This window comes from Emys orbicularis, chromosome 11 (genome assembly GCF_028017835.1).
Source record: "Emys orbicularis isolate rEmyOrb1 chromosome 11, rEmyOrb1.hap1, whole genome shotgun sequence".
Lineage (NCBI taxonomy): Eukaryota > Metazoa > Chordata > Testudines > Emydidae > Emys > Emys orbicularis.
In genome coordinates, this window is record NC_088693.1 from 49851923 (window position 1) to 49875582 (window position 23660).

Sequence of the window (23660 nt, forward strand, 5' to 3'; positions counted from 1 at the left end):
GTGAGGGCACTTGAGTGATTCTGTGTCAGAGCTCTATACTGATCTGTAACAAAAGCTACAAAGATTGCTAGTTCCTCTTTCAGTGTTTTGGGACTACTTTGACAGGCTATTTATTTTTATTGATGTTCCTTCCCTTTCTCTGATACCTTCTCGAGACACTTCTACACCTGTTTGACAGGAGATCAGATAATGACACACACCGCTGACACACTTGTCCAGAGCACAAATAGCGCACAGTTATAAGAGTGGGGCAGAAGCAGGAGTTAAAGTTCCTTTAATGTAATTAAATTCTCTGTTCTCTTATACATCACTGTACTGACACTTAGTACTTGAGTATAAATACTGGTTATTATTAATACATCCAGCAGCTATAGCGATGCTTCATCACATCTACCAGCCTTGTTCCTTGTAAAAGGCTGAGCAAAATTCCAGCAATTCCCTATTACTGGACATGTTTCTGTAAGTGAACAAAAATAGGACTTTAAAATATATACAGTTCTTTTGTCCATGCTGAGAAAATAAGCTGTTTCCCCTTTTCCCTTTAATAAAATGAGCAAAACATCAGGAAAACTTATCACATGTTTGAATATATGCCAAAGGAAAAAAACCAAATTGCTTAGCATCTAGAGACCCATAACAGGCTTACAGTGCTGTAGCTATGCCACTATAGTTCCCCTAGTATAGACAAGCCCTTAAATGTCATCCAGGGAGGTGGTGTTCCTACACTGAGAGAAAGGGTTTTTCTACATCAGCATAGGCTGCGACTATACTACAGGGCTATGCCAACAATGCTATGCCAGTATAATCTCCATAGTGTAGATGTATCCTCAGTCCAAACTTAGTGCCCAGTCTTGAAGCAAAGAAAATTAACCATCAGTCCCAGAAGATGAATCAGAGTTCAGAGTACAAGTCAAATGGTAAAAGTGCATTAAAATGCAATGCATCATTTGGCTTTGCATCTTATCATACAACTATCACCTACATATTTGATTATATGTATCATATTACATATGAACACATGCATGATGAATACATACATAATAGAGAAAATGCATGTTAGAGTGGGTGGTATCACTCTGCATTTGGAAAGGTTCCATTTTTCCAAATTTGTAGCAAAGCCACAAATCAATTATGCAAGTCATTTGAAAGGAGTGCTGCTAAAATCTTCATACTATAATCAACCCATGCCAGGCAGTCTGTATATGACAAATTTTACAGAAAAAAAAAAAACTTTAGAAATGTTTCAGAAAGCTTTAAAAATGTTATTAGGTATATTTCTCATTTCCTTCCATTTGAAATTCCAGGACTCTTAATTACCATGAATCTAACTATAAAGGGCTCAGAGAGAGAAGAAAAAAAATAAAATTAATTATGCATTGAAAGCTAAGTTAGGTCATTTTAGAGGTTTAAAAAATATATTAGTGAAAATGTCTTCTCTCCCTCAGAGTCTAGTGGGACTGATGGTAACTAAAGAATTTGGTGAAGGGGGAAAAAAAGAAATAGTTCCAATGAAATTTTAAACTCTCTAAAACATTTTTACAAGAATATTCAATAAAATATTTGACATATAGGCCCTGATCCAAAGCTCTCTGAAGTCAGTGTGAAGACTCCTATTAACTTCATGGGCTTTGGATCAGACCCAGTACTGAGTACTGTTATAATAATTGGGCCTAAAAATTTAGCCTGACTGAGCTCGGCTGTGAAAGCTGAGTAAGTTTATAAGGTGTCACAACCTATCAAAACAAATGTTGACAGGAAAAGGTGAAAAGATAAGACAGAAAGATTGAATTAGTCCAAACGAAAAGGCTTACTGCTATAACTCAAGGACTGTGTTAAGATCATGCCTGTAAACAAAAAAAGTTTGGGATTAGAAATCAACCAAAATTGGTGCATCAGAAACTAGACCCAATTGGTGGACAAAATAATGAGGGAATGGACTATTCCACCCATCACTCCCTTTTGGGATCCTCAAAAAGAGACCTTGGGGGGGGGGGGGGGGGAGGGGAAGCTGGCTGACTGAAAGATGAGAGCAGCAGAAGCTGCAGCGAGCTTTATCATCACAGCTGACACAGTCTCTTGGGATCCCGGACCTTCTTTGTCCTATTCCTGAGAGATGCCCTGACCAGAGAGGGAGAGATCCAGATAACAGTGCTACCGCCTTTGGCTCTGGCTCCATCCCAAACACCACTTGGGATGTGATACTTTGTTCCCCTCTCCCCCTGCCATTTGTCCTTTTTCCTTCCCTACCTTATTTCCTCTCTTTTCTGTCTCTTTCTTATTAAAGAGAAGGCAAAAGAAACCTTGTTTAGCTGGCCAAGGCTATATATTTTGCAAAACTAAGCCTGAGACAAGAAAGGCAGCTAAATGCAATGCCCTAAACAGCTCAATGCTGGTACAAGTTTGCCAGGACCCAGCATGTCTGTTAAGACTCTCCTGTGCCTGTGTTTTTCAGCAGTGGGTTGCAAGTGAAAGTTGACACCAGAGACAGGAGTTGCATTTTCTATCATTTCCTTTTCTCTCCCTCTTTTGTGTGTGTTTGTCTAATTTTGTTTTCTAGATAACAGGATTGGACTTTAGCAACAACAGCAACAACAACAGTTGAGATGGCCTGGAGCTAACTTCATTTCTCCCCAAAAGGACAGTTTTATTACCTAAGAGACTGTCAGACAAGATTTTGTCTTTCCTTTAAACTCTCTACCGCTAAAGGGAAAGGAAACAAGGAATGCTGTTAAAATGAATGCCGTATTTAATACTTTATATTTCAAATGTTTTAACTGTTTTTTTTCCTTTTCTGCATCTTTAATAAAAAAGGTAAAAGGATTTGTAATGGTGTGTTTGCCATGGTAATAAGCAGGCTGAGGTCTCTGTATACCAAACCCTAAACTTTATTTTAAAAAACAGTTTAATATTGGACAGTAACTGGGTCACGTTAACTCCTGTGACTCTTTGGGCCCCTTTACTCTTAATTAATCTTAATTAATACAACAGTGCATAATGGTGCATGGTGACATAAGTAACAGACGAGAAGCAAAGGTTTTTCATTAGCCTAATAAAAGCCATAACTTTAATCACTGGAATTTATACTGGTAGTTGTCACTCTTTTCCATACCATGGCCTCGGGTTACAACAGGAAAGAGTTTCTCCTTCCCATTTAGCCATAAAGAAAAGGAAAGTGGTCACAACCTCCTAAAACCTGTCTGTCAACCCCTGGGAAGTGGGGGGTTGTGACCCTCAGGTTGAGAACCTGTGATTTATAAACTCATTTTGTAGCCGGTTTTATATATATATATATATATATATATATATATATATAAAGGTGTGTATATATATACACACACCTCTACCCCGATATAACGCGGCCCAATATAACATGAACTCAGATATAACACGGTAAAGCAGTACTCCAGGGGTGCGGGGCTGCGCACTCTGGCAGATCAAAGCAAGTTCGATATAACGCTGTTTCACCTATAACGCAGTAAGATTTTTTGGCTCCCGAGGACAGCATTATATCGGGGTAGAGGTGTATATAATCTCAGCAGAAATCTTACTGAACATTTATTATGAAGCCTTCTAAGGGCCTTGGAAATCTTATAAAGCCAAGCCGTTTTTCTGGTAAACATGGCACTTTCCCATCGAGAGAAATATTTTGTTAGAGCTGTAATAAATGAGGTCTGCTTGGAAGCAGGATCACTGCAAGATTTAGTATGACGACCACATGGGGTAATGAATTCCATAAACTAATTAAAGTATAAGGAAAGAATAGCTCATACTAGCTCAAGGCAGCCAGAGGAAGAATAATGAAACATTAGCTGAATATTGAAAAATCCACTTTGGATATTAAAGAAATATGGTGCTGGAAGAATAGTTTCCCTACAAAGACTCACACGTTTGACTTTTATTGAAAATTCAAAGTCTAACACCAGAACATCTGCAATCTAAAATAACCATCCAATATATCATAGTGCCAATACATGGACAAGAAAAAAAAAACCCAAAACAAATAATAGGGGCAATTTAGCTAGAAATGAACACTTTAAGTGAAAAATAAACTGCTCCAAATAATATTTGAAAACTGGAACCACTCCAAATCCAGACCTTATTTTATTATTTTTACATGTTTGTGCAGCTTTATGCTTGATAGTTTCAGCAGGGACCAAAAGTGACAATACAAATATTGTGCCAACAACTTTGTGAGCCCAGTATCTGCACTTCTGATGAACCAGGAATTTGACACAGGTTCAGCACAGACCCTAAGCATATGTCTAATTTTATTGGATCCTATACTCATGGAGGTTTAGTGTAGCAGAGCTCCATCTCAACCCCCTCCAGCCCATGAAAAGTTCCTGTACTGGGGTGGCAGCGGGGGGAAGGGGGTTGGGATACGGGTCCTAGAAGTGCAGAGTTTGGCAACAGCACAGATGTGCCAGCAGGAAGTTCCCATGCTCTGGAGGAAATCTGATTTGCAGCTGGATTATGGTCCCTTTATACCCTGAATGGCACAAAGGGGTCATAACTAGACTTGAGAATCAAGCCCTAATTTTCCTCAGAGAAATGTTAACTCATCAGCATTGCACAGCCAATATACCTCTTGTCCAAGGTATACATGTAATACACAGCTACTGGATTGTATTAGGTTTTGTGCACCATGTTACCAGAAATATAAAAGAAACTCAACATAACAAATCATCTCTCCCCTTCCTTAATACATTGTACACTGCTATGTCCTCCCCCTTCACAATCGCTTAGTCAGTCTTTTTAATCTTTCTTCCAGGCTCTATAACTCTATATGATTTGTCACTCTTCTGAACTCTGTCCAGCTTGACAACCTTTTGTTAACAAGGTGCCACAATATTCCAGGTGTAATCACACCAGAGAATTGGTGAGTGGAACTATTAGCTTTCTGTCCCATGATATGATGTTCCTGTGTATGGCGACCAAAATTTTTTTGGTGCTGCCATAGCACATTGTAAACTCCTAGGTCCCCAATCACCCCGTCGGGACTTTTGGGGTCATTATTGCTTTCCAGCATTCTCCCTCCCACTGAGTATATTTTTTATATAGGGCTAACATTATGACCAGGGGTCTCATCCTCATGTGAGGGGTCTCATCCTCCTCCATACAAGAGCAGAAGAAAAATACTGTATTTCACATGCAAAGCCCTCAATATCTAAAAAGGGGAGATTCCAGAGTTGTAAATCCTACTAGATAAAAACCCTCACACATCTCAGTTCTTTGATCTGAGCATTACACAGTGTCTCAAAATGCTCAGCAGGACACAGTAATACTTAAAAAAACAAAACAACAAAAAACTTGAAAAGGCATCGCTCAGCAATTCCAAAACAGAGTACTTTAGTTCTTGCCCTTCAGAACTCTTCCGCATTAAGTGCAGCCCAAAATAACAATGCCAATTGGAAGAACAAACTGTAGGGGAAAAAAGAGACTCAGAACACAAAAATAGTCAAAAAGAAAAAAAAAAGGTCAACATGTAAATACAAAATGCTAGTACTGGCTTCATCTTTAATCTCCAATTCATCTTTCATGTCAGCAGTATTCCACTTCGATGTTTGCTTCACATCCCGTGTCCATGATTCAACAGTATTAGCTGACAAAGTGGAATAATCAAAAAGGGAAAGCAACTTGTTATTCAGACATGAAGGGACTGCATTAGATCTAACAGTTCTTTAAGGCATGTATTAGGCCATCCAAGGATCTCCATAGGGAAAAGTGCATGAAGGTGCCAGTGATCATAACACCACAAGTATAATGTCTGGAGTATTGGGATACAATGTAGACTGAAAACTTCTTTAAAAGGATCAGAAATAGAATGGTTCCCTGATGCAGTTTCTTACTCTTCCTTTCCTGTGAATAATATCAATAGCACATATCTTGGGCCAGATCCTTAACACCATGAACCCCCTTGGCCTTACTCCATCAATGCAAAGGGACCGTAAATCGGATTACATAAAGATTTACCCATTGCAGAGGGAATCTCCAGGTGGTGTAGTGATTTGATACTACCTCCTCTCACAGCACTTGCAGAGGAGAGTAGACAAATTGAGACATGAGGCCAGAGTGCAGCAGCACACTGGTAATCTCTGCTGGGGAAATGGCCCCTTGAAGCCATATGCAGTTGGGTCCAATATAGGGCAACCCGGAAGCCGCTCTTAGTTATGTCAGGGTCCAAACCAGCCTGCAGTCATCTCCAGGATCAGGGAGCTACAAAGCAGGGATAAAGCATTCTGATCTTATGAGCATTTCTTTTCTCTTGTTCATTCAAAAAACGTGACTACTTAAATTTTGAACAGTGCACTTTTGAAACTTTATAGTTAAAGCACACTCTGTAACTTCAGCCCCTTCTTCCATCACAGCAGAATAACCTCCAGGGAGAAAATAGTTCTTTCACAGGATTCATAGATTTTAAGACTAAAAGCCACCATTTTGGCCATCTAGTCTGACTTCTAACACAGGTCAAAGTTTCAGCCAGTAATTCCTCATCAAGCCCATAATGTCTGGGTGCATATTTTCTAGAAACACACCCAATCTTGATTTAAAAACTACAAATGACAGAAAATCCACCACCACTCTTAGTAAATTGTTCCAATAGTTAATTACCCTTACTCTTAAGGATTTGCACTTTATTTCTAGTTTGAATTTTGTCTTCCAGCCACTGGATCTTGTTATGACTTTGTCTGCTATCTTAAAAAGCCCTCTACTAGCAGAAATAGTCTTCCCATGCAAGTATGTATGGCCCATGATCAAGTCACCTTGCCAGGTGATGTGGTTTGATTTTTATCATGGCACTGTGACTTTTGTCCCATATCATCATCTTCCTCCCACACCAATCATAGTAACTGGAAAAAGCAACTAAAACGCTCATTTGAGCTACTCCTAGATTCATGACAAAATCCTCAGTCACGCTGACATTTTCAGGTTTAATCTCTTCTAGCCAAAGCAACAGCAGAGTGTATAACATTGTATCAATGTATAACTAGAACCATTAGGGCTTTAGTCCATGCTCCTTACTCACTGTTGTCAAGGCCTCAACTAGTAAAGCTATCCTGACCATGAATTTGGGGTTGATTCAGTTCACCACCCTGCTCCAAAGTGTGTCCTCACAAAAACTGTTTAGTTGGCTTTATGATAGATTGAGGGTAAATTTAACTTTTGATGCATATCAGTGAGATACTGATGGAACCTGTCACAGTTCAGGGCAGCTGCACCTATATTTCCTCTCAGTGGTCCAGGAAGGGGATCCACTCTCAGGTTTCCAGCTCTCCAGCCATTGCCGTTTTGGGTGGCTACCAGTATCTCACCCCATCTAACCCGTATATTTCTATGCTGCACAGTAGTTCCCTGCCTTCCCAGCACAGACAGAGTGCCCAACCACTTGCTTGCTTTCTCTTCAGAGAGGTTAACAGTGTGACTTCCCACAGTTACAGATATCATCTAGCTCTTTTGATGCAAGCCTATTTTATTCTTAAATTAAAAACTTTACAGAGAAAGCATATTAAGCACAATAAAGAAACCTACACCACATGTTAATAAGCTTACCAGACATCACCCCAATCCTAACATGGGCTCTGGCAGGAACAGTCCTTGAAAATCCCATAACGGGGTTCCCTTTATGGTCCCAAATTCATAACAGCCTCAGCTCAGACCTAGCACCCAGTCTGATGGGCCTCAGCAGGCCAACTCCTTCCAACCCTTCTTTAAGGATTAGGGCCCTCTGTGGGCTAGGGGTCCTGTCCATGTGCTGGATCAGGCAGAAGGCCCTGAGCCAATTTTAAAACCAGGTTATTTAACCCAAAATCCTTTCTTTGTCTGTTGGTCCCTGGAGCATCCAGTTTGAACTAGGATATGTGAACTTCTCTAGGAGGTGTGGTTTCAACAAGATTTAACTTAAACTTTAAACAATCTTCAATTCCATTAAGTTTGCCTAGAATATTAAAGAATATCATCAGTCTGTCACAGAATCCTCCATAATAGAGCAGGCACACTCAGTGGCGGATTAATAATTTTGCCGCCCCTAGGCCGGGAAATAATTGCCACCCTGGCCCCGCCCCGACTCCGCCCTTTTCCCGCCCCCATTCCAACCCCCTCCCCAAAATCCCCGCCCCAACTCCGCCCCCTCCCTTCCCCTATTGGATCCCTTCCCCAAATCTCTGCCCCCGGCCCCGCCTCTTCCCCCAGCGCGCGGCGTTCCCTCTCCTCCCCCCTTCCTCCCTGCCCCGCGAAACAGCTGTTTCGCGGCGCAAGCGCTGGGAGGGGAGAGAAACAGGACGCGGCAGTGCGCTTGCAGAGGAGGCGGAGGTGAGCTGGAGCCAGGGCCAGCTCCAGGCACCAGCTTAACAAGCAGGTGCTTGGGGCGGCCAAGGGAGAGGAGCGGCATCTGTGGCAATTTGGGGGCGGCAGGTCCCTCACTCCCTCTAGGAGTGAAGGACCTGCCGCTGAACTGCCGCTGCCGATCGCGGCTTTCCCCCCCCCCCCCCAATTGCCCCTGCCGATCGCGATCGCGGCTTTTTTTTTGCTTGGGGCGGCAGAAATGCTGGAGCCGGCTCTGGCTGGAGCAGGGGGGCGGGGTGCAGAGGGGAGCTTCCGCCCCTGCAAATTTGCTGACCTAGCCCTAGGCGACATAGCTAAGGAGACCTAACCCCCAGTGGAAACAGCACTAGGTTGATGGGGAAAAATGCTTCCGTCAATCTAGCTACCACCTCTCAGGGAGGTGGATTAACTATGCCGATGAAAGAACCCCTGCCGTCACTGTAGTGAGTGTCTACACTGAAGTGCTATGGCAGCACAAATGCAGAGAAGCCCTAAGTCTGGGAAACTGCTCCACTGTTGCCTCTTTGCCAGCATCTCTGCCTAAAGCATAAAGGCATATAGTATGAACATAAATGCCTATGCCGTGACTGTGGCTAGTATTCTTGCTATTCATGTAAATACTGAATCCTTCTTTGAACCATATGGAGTTGTTGCCATCAATTACATCTTGTAGCTGTAAAATGTTTCTTTTTGTCAGTTTTAAACTAGTCATTTTTTAAAATTTCATGGGACATCCTCTTGTTCGTCTTCTACATGGAAGGATAAGTAGAATACCCTCATGATCTTCTCTCTACTGCTCACTACCGTTGCCATGTTATCTCCTATTCATCATCATCATCATCTTTTTTCTCTCTCCTTTGGATGTCTTGCTATGTCCAATTATATTGATTGCCCTTTTATAGTTTTACTATATCCTTTCTGAGAGGATGTGATAAAACTGGGCACTGTATTCATGGCAAGGGTGTATCACTGATTTACATAATGACATTTTCGTTCAGTTTTATCCCCCTTTTTTCCTTAACACAGCCTAAAATCTTCCTGGCTTTTGACATTTTATTTACTTAATAAAGAAAGACTTATTAAAACATAACTCATCACTGATCATAAGCTTTTCACTTCACAGCACAAGCTTCCACTCCATTGTTTATACAAAAAGCCCTTAGCTTCACGGAACAACCTTGGAGAATTATTGCTGATGGGGCCAAGTGATACCATATAACCAGTAATCTCTGCATGAGTATATTTAGCATGTATTTTTTAAGATGTACTTAAGCCTTCACATACTCTGCAAATTGTTTTAGCAAAACAACAATGCAAACCAAAATTTCTCAATTAGATTTTGAAACCCCATTACATTCGGAATAGCTCAAAAGGGCATGAGATATGTTCCAGCAAAGTCAATTATGTGTGACATTATGGTCAGGTAAATGAAGCGGTGACCTTCAGGGAAGTTCTATGGCCTGTGTTATACAGGAAGTCAGACTAGACCAGTGGGTCTCAAACTTTTTTACTGGTGCCCCCTTTCACACAGCAAGCCTCTGACTTGTTTAACACAGCAATTTATTAGCGACCCCCCTAATAAATTAAACACACTTTTTAATATATTTAACACCATTATAAATGCTGAAGGCAAAGCGGGGTTGGGGTGGAGGTTGACAGCTCGCGACCCCCAATGTAATAACCTCGCGACCCCCTGAGGGGTCCTGACCCCCAGTTTGAGAACCCGTAAACCAGACATTCACAGTGGTCTCTTCTGGCCTTGGAATCTATGACCTAGTGAAACATTGTTTCCCTTAGCCTGAAACAATGCACGCTATTAATAATCAGTAATGCTTGCCATATGAGCAAAACTACCTTGGCTTTGCTAATATAAAAAGTGAATCTATTAATTCATAACTGTTTAGTAAGTAAATATAATCCCTGTGCAGCAGAAGGTAATTGCAATTTACTCACAGTGTGCAATGGTGACATTTCCCCCCTCCCATCAGCAATCAGTCTGTAACCGGAGTGACTGTGTAACACTGAAGACAGTTGGGCTCATTGCAGAGTCAGGGTTGGAGAATTGCATGCCGGAGTTATTGTCAGTCATCTGGGGGTTATTTATTTTACAGACAACATGAACTGAAACAAACAAAATTCCTGAGAACAGGAAATCAAACTGTGTGTGTGTGTGTGTGTGTGTGTGTGTGTGTGTGTGTGTGTGTGTGTGAGAGAGAGAGAGAGAGAGAGAGAGAATGCAGAGTAACAATTGAAAGATATGGACATAACCCAGGGATCCATCTCACCGTGACAGGGAGGAAAGTGCAGGAGACAGGTGGGGTTCTGGCTGAAGCCAGCTGGTCTGCTCTTGGGCTCTCTCAAGCTAAGCCAGCAGGCCAGACCACAGAGAGCAGTTGAAGGGGGGGGGGGAAAGAAATACAAGAGAGTTTAGGAAGCAGAGGACCCAACTCTCCTAAAGAAAACAGCGATTCAGATCCTTGGCTGCTATATGTTGGTCGACTCCAGTGGAGCTCTGCCAGCTTCCATCAGCTGTGGATCTGGCCCACTTCCTTTACTCCTCAGTGCTTCCCTTATATCCTCAGTCTGCTGGACAGGCTTCATCTTCCTGAGTGGATTAAAACATTCAGACGTGGGAGGGAGGAAACAAATCCAAGCACTCAGTTCTTGGGGGGACCTGAGCCTCTCTCCACCTCCAACCCTCTAGAGAAAACAGTTGTTGGAAAAGGCTCTTTTCTCTTCTAAATTCTTTTTGCTCTTTCCCTCCCCAACTCCCTCTCAATAGTGTAATCTCACTCAGGGCAGGCACACCTTAGCTGTGGTGCTTATGAGAGAGGAGCTGCTTCTGTAGATAAGCTTGACAGACTTTAAAGCAAGAGTTACCATAAAAACACAGTGTAAAATGCTGAGACAAAGCCAGAGTCTGAATTAATAATCTTTTTGTGAAATTCTCTCTCAAGCACAGCAGCAAAACATTTCATGTGTCTGGTGCTGTTCCGTTTTGGCACTGTGTGAAATATCCCAGCTGATTGTAAAAGAAATGCTATATAATTACCCAGAAACTTCATCTCATATTGAGAACAGTTTATTTATGCTACAAGCTGCTATATGGAAAGGGTTCGCTGAGAAAAGCACAATAACAAATAGCAAGAAAAAGAGCCTTCATTAAATTTCACTGATGATTTTATATCTGCTAATATAAAGGGCAAAGACCATCTCTTTTCTCGTGCTTTTAGGTAGTGAGTGGTGAGCTGAAGTCCATGATATATGCATAGAGGGTTGTGATCTCAAAGGTTTTTTTTGTTCTTTTTTTTCAAAAGGGATGGGGGGAAGTTGCTCACAGTAGCATTTAACTTCAAAAAGGGGACCGCCACAAAAATGAGGAAGCTAGTTAAACAGAAATTAAAAGAAAGGCTCACTAGAATGAAATGCCTGCATGCAGCATGGAAACTAGTTAAAAATGTAATAGAGGCTAAAACTAAATGTAGACCCCATATTTAAAAAAAAAAAGCGAGTGGCCCAAAAAACACCTCCTTGGCTAAACGTCAGAGTGAAAGAGGCAGTTAGAGGCTGTGACCGGAGTCCCATGGGAGCTGCACTGAGGTCACTCAATTAGGGTGAACTGCAAAGAATGGGGCAGACAATCTCCAAAACTGGTGGATATTCCAATACTTAGATTTACCAAACCAACACAAAGCAGCTTCTATAATACCTTACTGGTTACCCAGAAGTCAACACAGTTCCCTTAAAGCAACCCAGCCTTAGGCCTCCACCCAGACACCCAAGTCAAATATGATGAGAATTACTGAAAATCTTATTCATCATATAAGAAAGTTCTACCAATCCCAAAGGATGGGACACCTTACCTCTCAGGTTAAGGAATATTTCAGATCTTACCCAAATACACACATACAGCCAATTCTTATTAACTAAACTAAAATTTGTTAAAAAAGAAAAGAGAGAGAGTGTATTGGTTAAAAGATCAGCATACATACAGACATGAATACACTTCTGAGATCAGATTCATAGTAGAGATGGTGAGCTTTGTAGTTTCAAAGAGTTTTTTTTTCAAAAAAAGGACCATATGTTATAGTCCAATATTCATATTCAGGGTGATACAGATCAGGACTGGAGATCTCAGCCTTATGGGTTAAGCTTCCCATTCATGAAGCATCAAGCAGATCTGAGATAAAAAGGATCAGGACCCAAGGGGTTTTTATACAGTTCCTGGTCTTCTCTTGATAGGTTAGAGTCCTTAGGCGAATAGGCAATCATGGAGACTTTGAAATAGACCTATTTCCTAAGCATCACCAGTAATTAGCTACACAGGTTAACATAAGGCAATTTACCCATTAGGCAGTTTATCACAAACTTTAAAGAGACATATAGACAATGACATTAGTTCACCCAAGATGCATCTAAATGTTAATATTCCCTTTTGATCTCTGAATCAATAGCTATAGTTATAGACAAGAACTGTCTGTTTATGTAGCTAACATCTAACAAGATACAAGTAACACATACAATTAGTATCTATATTTCTCTAACAATACAGGTTTTCACTTGAAAGTTTCGGCCTATCTAACATGGAATGGCCCTAATTACCATTTACATACTTTTCTAACATGTCTCTAAGGTTGAATTTGGATCATTTATCCTGCAGGATGCTTAACCCTTTCTGTCCATGCATCACACTTTGTATAAGATTCATTGTAATTATAGAACAGTGGTAGCAACAATGATTTGCATGGTCATATTTTAATCAGATAATGCCACAGAGGCAAAAAGACATCCTTTAAAAATTGAAAGTCAAATCTTTGGGAGAACAACAGAAAGGAGCATAACTCTGGCAAGTCAAGTATAATAAGGAAGGCCAAGAAAGATTTTGCAGAGCAACTATCTCAAGACACAAAAACTAACAGCAATTTCTCTTAAGTACATCAGAAGCAGGAAGTCTGCTGAACAGTCAGTGGGGCCCCCTGGATGATAGAGTTGCAAAAGGAGCAATTAAAGGAGACAAGGCTGGTGTGGAGAAGCTAAATGAATTCTTTGTATGGGTCTCCATTGCAAAGGATGTAGGAGAGATCCTCACACCTGAACCAATCTTTTTATGTGACAAATCTGAGGAACTGGCCTGGATTGAGATGTCAATAGAGGAGGTTTTAGAACAAGTTGATACATTTAACAGTAATAAGTCACTAGGACCAGAAACTCAAATATGGAATTGCAGAACTACTAACTGTCGTATGTAATCCATTGCTTAAATCTGCCTCTCTACCAGATGATTGGAGGGTAACTAATGTAACACTGATTTTTAAAAAATTCTCAAGAGGCAGATCCTGGCAATTACAGGCTGGTATGTCGAACTTCAGTTCCAGGCAAATTGATTGAAACTATAGTAAACAACAGAATTTTGGATAATAACTATATGTTGGGATTAAGTCAACACAGCTTTTGTAAAGGGAAATCATACCTCATCAATCTATTAGAAGTTTTTGAGGAGTCAACAAGTATGGACAAGAGCGATCCAGTCCATGTAGCGTACTTGCACTTTTTAGATTACCTTTGACAAGGTCCTTCATCAAAGTCTCTTAAACAAAGTAAGCAGTCATGGGTAAAGAAGGAAGGTCCTCTCATGGATCAGTAATTGGTTGAAAGATAGGAAACAGAGGGTAGGAATAACTAATCAGTTTTTACAATGGAGAGAGGTATAAAGTGGGGTCTCCCAAGGATATTTCCTGGGAGCTATACCGTTCAACATATTTATAAATGATCTGGAAAAGGGGGTGAACAGGGTGGTGGAAAAATTTGCAGATGATACAAAATTACTCAAAATAGTTAGGTCCAAAGCTGATTAGAAAGAGTTACAAAGGGAATCTCAAAAATCTGGGCAATAAAATGGCAGATGAACTTCAATGTTAATAAGTGCAGTGTAATGCACATTGGAAAAAATAATTCCAACTATATATATTATATGATGGGGTCTAAATTAGCTGTTACTACTCAAGGAGGAGATCTTAGGGTCGTTGTGGATAGTTTTCTAAAAATATTCAGTTAGTGTTCAGTGGCAGTCAAAAAAGCTAACAGAATGTTAGGAAAAAGATAATGAAACAAACTATCATAATGCCACTATATAAATCCATGGTACACCCACACCCCATAAACACTGCATGCAGCTCTGGTTACCCATCTCAAAAACAGATATATTAGAAGTGAGAAAGGCACAGAGAGAAGGGCAACAAAAATTATTAGGGATATGAAACAGCTTCCATATGAGGAGAGATTTAAAAAAAAGACTGAGATTGTTCAACTTAGAAAAGAGATGACTAAGGAACAATACGATAGAGGTCTAGAAAACCATGAATGGTATTTAGAAAATGAATAGTGAAGTGTTAATTACCCCTTCACATAACACAAGAGCTAGGGGTCACCCAGTGAAATTAATAGGCAGCAGGTTTAAAATAAAAGAATGTACACCTCTACCCAGATATAGCGCTGTCCTCGGGAGCCAAAAAATCTTACCGCATTATAGGTGAAACTGCGTTATATCGAACTGGCTTTGATCTGCCGGAGCATGCAGCCTCGCCCCCCCGGAGCGCTGCTTTACCGTGTTATATCCGAATTCGTGTTATATCGGGTTGCGTTATATCGGGGTAGAGGTGTACTTCTTCACACAATGCACAGTCAATCTGTGGAGCTCATTACCAGGGGATGTTGTGAAAGCCAAAAGTAAAACTGGGTTTAAAAAAAAGGAATTAGATAAATTCATGGAGGATAGGTCCATCAATCGCTATTAGCCAAGATGGTCAGGGATGCAACCGCATGATCTGGGCCGCAACTGCTAGAAACAGGGACTGAATTGCAAGGGATGGACCAGTCAAAATTGCCCTATTCTGTTCTTTCCCTCTGAAGCTTCTGGCACTCGCCACTGTCGGAAGACAGGATACTGGGCTAGAGGGACCATTGGTCTGACCCAGTATGGCCGTTCTTATGTTGCTGCATTTGTTTGTTTGTATTAGCTGACATTTTAAATATACAGCAAAAACACATACACTGCCTTCTTTTAATGTTTTATTTAAACTGAAATAGATAATGTACAACTCTGCCTAAAGCAAATCTAAAACCAATATATTATTGCTTGCATAATGAATACCCCCCCCTAAAGCTTTGTTTAGAATGTTGCTGAGGTTCAAAAGTAACTATTCATATCTACCAGTGCCATGATGGCTACAAATCATTACCATCTAGCACTAGTTAGACCTTTTGAATGCTATGATCACAGACTACTTGCTTATGTGAACATACCCTCCTCTATTGTTACCTTGCCCCCTGCCCCCATCTCTGCTTTTTGTTTAACTACCTGTCGCATCTTGTCAAATCGAAGGCTGGGAGCTCTTGAGGAAAGGGAATGGCCTATTTTCACTCACCTATATAGAACCTAGCAACTGTTTTATTAGCTCATTTTTATTTAAATCAAATGACTAGGGAAAAAACATTTTATTACAGGAAAGAAGAATGTTTCCTACTTGTTCTGAAAACAGAGTCATCTGTGCCTGAAAGATCTGTCTTTTTTATCATATAAATGAATTTTAGTGTAAAGTGAAAACCATGTACAATGGTCAGATACTGCACATATGATTATATGCTACCGTATTGATATTTTATGTACTTCTGAGAAACTGCATGCCCAATACACAGTATGACCCACTTTGACAAATCGCCTTTCTTTGTTGTATCATTTAAGAGAGAATGTAGATGTCTCGTGAAAAGGAGAGGGTGGGACATGGTAAGCCCATTGAGTAGCAAGCCTTAAAAAAAAAAAAAAGTACAGAAAAGACTTAGTCTTCTTTGATGTAGCTCATTTCCATATTTCCAGTTTCAGATACGTTTTTGGTTAAAGATCTCAGTGTTTAGCTAATGGGCAGCCTAATTCCCTTTCCATCATTTTCTTTAACATGTATAATTTGAGAGAATCAAAAGGATTTCAGTCAAATCGTCATCAAATCAATACTTAGTTCTTGACAAGTTAACTTACTAAGTAATCAGGGAACAATAGAAGAAGTTACAAGGATCACAAAAATATAAGAGATTTCCAGTTTTATTAAACATGAGCATTTTCATTTTTTCTGGAAAATCAAGTGCCTGTCAATCCAGCTATACCCACTTATGTTTTGGAAATGACCCACCGTAATTTTTGATTTTTTATGCAAACACAAAGTGCGGCAAAAGTCTGCTGTTGAAATTAAAGCTTTCCTTTAGCTTTAGAGTACTATATAATAAAAATGCATTCAATCAGCAGGAAAACCCTGGCTCTTCTGGTATGGCGCTCCAGAAGGCAGATAGATAATGTGTAGAAGCATTTTATATTGGGGTGTGTCAATTTTGCAGTAAGGACTGCAGTGGCCACTTGCGCAAGACTTTTTACATTTTATGAGGGTTTTATCCTCAGCTGTGGCAGGCTCCAAGCCACTTTTCCACCTACAAAATCCTGGCCCCTTAACTTTTTTGGTGAAAACTACTGAAGTACACACTGCTTCAGCCAAATACACTCCACACATCCCCTATGTGTGGGTCTAGAATATGCCAGGGGTTCTAGAATATGCTTGTGGCAACAATGGCTTCAAGTGACTTGAAGATTCTCCCATGGCAGGAGAATCTGCAGCTGCCCCATTACGAACTTTAGCTGAAGACCTGAGAAGCATGAAGATAATGCTCTGCACCTGCTGGCTGAGATGAGATTCTGAGGTTACCATGAGGAAAACATTTTTATTCAATAACAATCAACAACAGTTACCTCACTCCCATCTCACTGGCCCAGCAAAGAAGTAAAGAACAGTCATATAGCAGTTCTTTAATATCATTAGTGGCTTTTCAAATTTCGCTGCATGGGTTACATGAAAACAATCAGTGTTAACAGTAAATATTTGCTAAGCACTGACATCAGGCTCAGTATTGTATAAGGCATGAAGACAGACACAGTATCTGCTCCTTGGAGGGTTATATAACCAGATGCAGAACAGAAGAATGCACTGGAAGACTTAGAAGATGCTTAATTAAAGAAAATTAGCTTTATCCTGGGTGAGCATCTGTAGTGAAGGAAATGAGTTTTCAGAAAGAACATGACTGATCATTGAATTACAGTGTTGGACATGATAATACTGCTGTAATCCTATGCAACATAATGTTTACAAAGCTCTGACAAAACATGTTTGCAATATCTGGTGGATTTCCCAGCTTTCAACTTTACTGGTCTTTTATGCAAGGGCTAAATGAGCTGGTCCTTATGTTCAGAGGAAGACAGCAGGACTCCCAGGCTCCCCACTGTGTCAAGAATCTTGTTTAGTTTTTCCACCTCTTGTAAGCAGACTTACCCTTGTACTGAGCGGCCTGATCACTTTGGTCATCTTCATAACAGTTTTCTTATCAAGGTGTAATATAAATATATTGCTAGGCAAAAAAACCCTCAACATTAGCCACAGGCAAATCTATCGCTTTATTGAAAAATTTCTGAAGAAAAAGGTAATTTCCACAAAAGAAGACCAAACTAAAGAAGACCACAAAAGTTACAAAATCTGAAAATTCTACAATGTAATTCCAATTGAAAAACAAAGAACATCCCCAAACAGTCAAAGTAATATAAACTCACTGCTATTAATACTGTTTTTTGGGACAGATGTTATTAACTAGACTTATGTGTGGCCAAACAGCAGACAATGAACACATGATCCAGAAGGGAGTAGACAGTGACACAGAGGTGGCTGAGCCATTAATCTATCTGAAAAAATCTGGCCAATAATATTTTCCCACTCAGAAATAGAAAATCAAATTAGACAGCCAGTGCTACAGTTATAAGTCACCTCTGCTGTGTTTATGCTTAGTCCAAATAGGCAGGGACCCCATACTGCAAGTTAAATTATACTTTTTGTTTAAAGATGGAATTTGTATAATACAGATAGAGAGAGAAACTTTTCAGACATACTGAGAAGCTGCTGCCTTGTTGGGGGTGATCTCGAGGCCTGAAAGGCAGAGAAACATGGCCTGCAAAATAAGTAAATATATTTTTCAGGTACGGGCAGACTACTTATTACTAGTTGATTTTTTACCAAGGACTAAAGAAAAAGAAAAATCCTTCCTCCAGCCTGGCATCACTAACAAATAGGCAGCATCCTTGTATCCCACTCCACCTCCTTTACATTGCTCCAGCAGTGCAGAACAGGCAGAAAGCTGGCTTAACTGGCTGATGAAGATTCCCTGGCATAGGGGAATCCCCAAGTGATGTAGAGCTGGTGTAAGTGGGGTGTAGCTGGTGCCTTGCTGTGCAGCAATGATCCCTGGCTGGAAGAATGACTTATTGAGCCATTACCAGCCAGCCTAATTTAGAGAAGTCCTGAGGTTGCTGTAAGTGTAGCTACAAGCCAGATTCTCCTCCTACCCCTTCAACCCTGTAATTTTCACCTTTATAATATTTGCTTTTGGAAAGTTACATTACTAGGCTCAACTAAACACAATGACACCTGTGAAGAAAAAGAAGCCACTACATCTAACTTATACTGTTACCATCTATTGTAACAAAAACAATTCAAACCTCAGTGAAGCAGCAACACCCTCACTAGGTCTTAAAGCCTGGGCTCCAGTCCAAGCCTGAATGTTACACTGCTATTTTTAGTCCTGCAGCATGAACCCCACAAGCCCGAGTCAGTTGACTGATTCTAAGACTTGCTGCGTGGGTTTTTTTTCTGTCTAGATGTACCCTTGGAGTCTAGAAATTCATCCAAATAAAGCAAAAATGTTGTCTATACTTTCAATGAAGTGTTCTCAGATTCTGGATAAATTAGAACTGAAGCCTAATCAATTCCATTTTTATCTTAAAACCAATCACATTTCATATGGTTTCAAGTTTTGCTGCCAACATTTTGCACAGCTTGTCTGAGATATCAATTTGACCTAAAACAATAATGAACTTGCATACCATAAGTATCTATTTCAATCATACTGCACAAGATCTTCCTTAAAATAGTAGAGTGAAATTCTTTTACTAGCTGTTGTAGGAACACATTCCTTATAAAAATGAATTAATGCATTTATTATTTTTATTAGCTACTTTTTTCTCACAGACGTTAAGCAACCTGAGCTCTCTCATCCTGCTTATTGAAAAGGCCAGTAATTACATTGCTATTGCAGAATTTCAATATGGGGCATCATCCAATATGAATTTGAAAGACTGAATCAAATTCATATTAGATTCCTAAAGCTTCCAGCTATGTCTGCAAAGGTTTCTAGCACGTGAATATGGATTTTGTATTTTTATCAGTAAAGGCACATTTACAAAAATGTAGCTTCTCTCTCCACTCACTAAAGAGGAAATTTCCCTTGTGGAATTTTTTATCTTTTCTGCCAATAATCTGTGATCTATTCAACAAAAGCTAGAAGTGTATGACGGTTTTATGCTATTTGCAAAATTGCACTTTATTTTAAAATAGTGGAATTTGTTCATAGCCCAATTTATTCCTGGGGGAGGCAGTATAATGGGAATTGGGCAATTTAGAGAGTCAAAAGACAATTTAAAATAACCATTTTGGAGCAGCAACTAAACAGGAGTCACAACATGTAGTCTAGATTTTCATGTAACCAGAACCCATTTTATAATACTATTCACAGGGTTTATTATATTTCCCTTAAATCGCTATAGGTGGTGCTCAAACACAAGTATACAACTATTGAAACAAAAACCACAAAAAACTTAGATGTAACTTTATGCTTATGTGGTTTCTGGCAAAGCTACCGGTAAAGATAGTTCTCTGTGTAATCAACTTCACTCTGAATAACATTTACTTTTATCAGGATGTGGAAGAGCAGATTCAAATCACTTGTGTTCTTTCCTGTTGTCCCCAAGTACTTATTACAGTGAATTTTCTCAGATAGCTGTTGCTAGTATCTTTGTTGCCAAGATTTAAGGGCCAGGGTGCTAGTTTCCTATGTAATTATTAAGAATTACTCAGTAATGAGGAGTATTGTGTAATTGTATCTGTGAAAATTACTATGGAAAAAGGATAATAAGCATAGTTTTGCAAGAATCTGTCTTGGCAGATCAGACGCTTCATCCTGCTGGTTATAACTTCTGCCATGCAATATGGATTATGATGGCAACTATCAATGACAACTCTCACTAGCACCTTCAGTTGAACTGGAGTAGGACTGACTGGCTTCAACACAAAATACTTTATAGAAGAGGATAAAATCTTTGATAGGCATAATCAACATCTGGCAACAGCCTAATCAACACTGGGTGCATTCAGAGTCTCCATAATGAAATTTATTTCATATTAGTGACTATTTATGGGAAAACACACATGTAATTATAATTATGCAACATTATATAGTAAAAGTCATAAGAAACTATACTGAACAATTCCTGGAATGCAGAGCCTTTACAATTAGTTTCAGGTCTTTCTATAGACTTTTCAAATTCTGTGACATTAACTGTTGGGTTTTTTAAAAAACAAACACAAAATAAACATCTTTCAAGCATCTGATGGATCAACTGTTGTTCTGGTAAAATCTATTTCTTTTAATAAAAATATTATAATTTCCTTATTGTATTTTATTTATGTGTCAACAGAAAGGGAATCAGCTAAGCATAACACAATGTTAAATGTTCTGCAGAATTTTTCTTGGTGCTAAGAAAGTGGTCTCATAGCCATCCATCCATCTTATTTATTCCAGCTTTTCTTCAAGTGCAAAGTTAAACTCCTTTTAAAGAAGAAGGATGGATGGGGAGGAAAGGAGAGATCACACCGAAAAAAAAAAAAAGAAAAATTATTTGTACTGGAGCCCTTCACATAACCAAGCAAGTCACTCTGACACAACAAGGAAGTTCTCGTAGGGATTTTTTTTGTTTTTTGTTTTTAAAAAGAACCACAGCTTATTTTTTCCATTCCATCCCAGATGCCAATCCCCTCCTCATTAGCTAAATTTAGGAATTTAATATTGAATGCAATATTCCTGGTTAACTGAGTTGCAGTAAGGCAGCATGCACAGGTTTGTTTAGAAAGGAATAAGAATTCTATAGGAGACTCTTTTGTTGCTTCTATAAATGTAACTGCTTCTGAATGTTCTTGCTGTAGGAAGTTACACCTCTTCAAGCCACGTCTTATGAGTTGGAGAGCTAAATAATGTCATTACGTTTAGCAAGGTCAATGCATTTTAAAAAAAAAGTTAGAGGCACGAATAGTACTAACCATCCAACTGTTTCTCTTTTTGCAATTCTCAAACTATTTTTGTTCAGCTATCTTGATAGATTTCTACAGAAAAAGGTGGCCTGTTTACCACTCACTCTCTCCCTAAGGCACCAAATCACTACATATAAAAGTGAACTCAAAGCATTTTATTGTGGAGTCTCTTTCACATGGCATCTATAGTGCACATTGCTGCTGTGGCTCTTATTACAGCAGACTAGTCTGTCAAAGCACCTTCCCTGAGAAGCTGTGGGGCACAAAGACTAGTAGGATAAATGGCAGTGAAAAAATAACCCTTTTTATTTCTCCTTCATCTAACGCTCTGTTGCAGAATGTTGTGCTGAGACCAATGTCAAAGAATTTGAACAGTTCAGCAGTAGAAAGATGATACGTGCACAGCAGTAGAGGACACAGTTTCTTGTGATATAGAAATACTGGGGCGCGGGGGAGGAGGGGGGGAAAGAGACCCAGACACTGAGACAGCATATGCTCTACTATAGAATGCATCCTTTCGTCAATCCACATCATTAATTTGCAGGTACTATGATGTTGCAGATATCTTCCTCCCATAAATTTGATTACCCACTTCACATAGTAATCCTGTCTAAATCCTCTCAACATGCTTTATTCATAGCCACATCTAATAGTGGCAACAGGTAGGAGACACCGTTGCCTCCTTCCCATCAGTACATTTCATTAATGTCAACCATTTAGCTTTCATTCTGCAGATTCAGACTTCCCTTAATAGGAACAAACTTCCCAGAGAATATTCCCTTAGGTGTTACCAAATTACAATTTTCTATGTGGAACACAAACTGTCTCCAGAGCGCCGTTGACTCTGCATGCCAATCTTCAATGTTGTTGCCATACTGTGCCTGCCTTAGATTCTGATTATGTTAGGTAAGAATTGATGCATCAAGGTCAGATACAGCAGTGGCTCTAAACCAGGGGTAGGCATACCCCAAGAGGTACGAAGAGGTCTTGCAGTGGGGTACTCAACTCCTCTATATCCGTGTTTTTCAATCTGGGAGTTGTGATCCCCATGGGGGTTTCAGGACAGGTTTGGGCATGGGGGTCTCAAGTGCAGGGGGGTGGCAAGCAGGGTAATTGCCCAGGGCCTCTGCCCCACGGGGCCACATGAAGCTAAGTTACATGTTTCAGCCCTGGGCGGTGGGGTTCCAGCTTCAGACAAGGCTCACAAGTGAAAAAACAGGTACAAGTATCACTGTGAAATGTAAGTACAATATTTATATTCCAATCGATTTTATAAATATATGATAAAAATGAGAAATTAGGCAATTTTTCAGCCCTAGTGTGCTGTAACACTTTTTTGTATTTTTATGTCTGATTTTGTAAGGAAGTAGTTTTTAAGTAAAGTAAAGTAAACTTGGGGTATGCAAGACAAATCAGACTCGTAAATGGGGTACAGTAGTTTGGAAATGTTGAGAACCACTGAGATACAGGACAGAGAGACCCACAAACATTTTCTAATTATCTTGAGTGGCAAAGTAAAAGGCCACTGTAAACACATTTAAATGCTTGGTAAACATCCGCAATAAGCCCAATAGTGAGCTTTAACTTGACATATATTTGTAAATAGATGTTAAAAAGGGGATTCCTAGTAGTCAAAATGATTACCAGTACATGATGCTTCATACCCTATGATAGGTGTGATGCTTTTGGAGGAGTTTTCCTGAAAGAGGCTTTGTTTTGTGTCATAATAGTAACTTCAATGCAAGCAGACTACGTCTGAAATAGTATGTGTGTTTGAAGTTCTACCATTGATAAAGTTTAATTGGGCTACTGTAATAGATCTGCTATGACTCAGTTAGCCTTTCCCAGAGTAGTAAAAACTAATTACTACTAACCTTCCAACAACTTTTTAAAGCGCTCAGTTCATTAAAAAGACGTCAGGAGCTCTTTATTATCCCTAAAATAGTTTCTCTCTGCAGGGAGAGAAAAGACACGTAACAGTTTTCAAGAGGAACACTAATACAGGGCTGAGTACAATACTGCATCTGCCTTGCCTTCTTTCTTTGTGTTGATGAAGTATGTAATGTAACTCCTTCTTCAGCCAAATGATATGTTGCAGTGACCAGTGCAGGT

The 23660-nt window shown here is 39.8% G+C and overlaps 1 protein-coding gene across 3 annotated transcripts in view; it reads right to left on the bottom strand.

Moving 5' to 3' along the window:
- Positions 1-23660, bottom strand: part of TFPI (tissue factor pathway inhibitor) — a 134066-nt gene that overhangs the window by 88297 nt on the left and 22109 nt on the right. For 2 of the 3 annotated variants that reach the window (XM_065413561.1, XM_065413560.1), the window contains exon 1: positions 10276-10309. The exons of the other annotated variant lie outside the window; for it this stretch is intronic. In XM_065413561.1, coding sequence (XP_065269633.1) covers positions 10276-10307 — 32 coding nt within the window. In that variant the 5' untranslated portion in view covers positions 10308-10309. Of the gene's footprint in view, positions 1-10275; positions 10310-23660 lie in introns of those variants that run through there. 3 annotated transcript variants of the gene reach the window in all.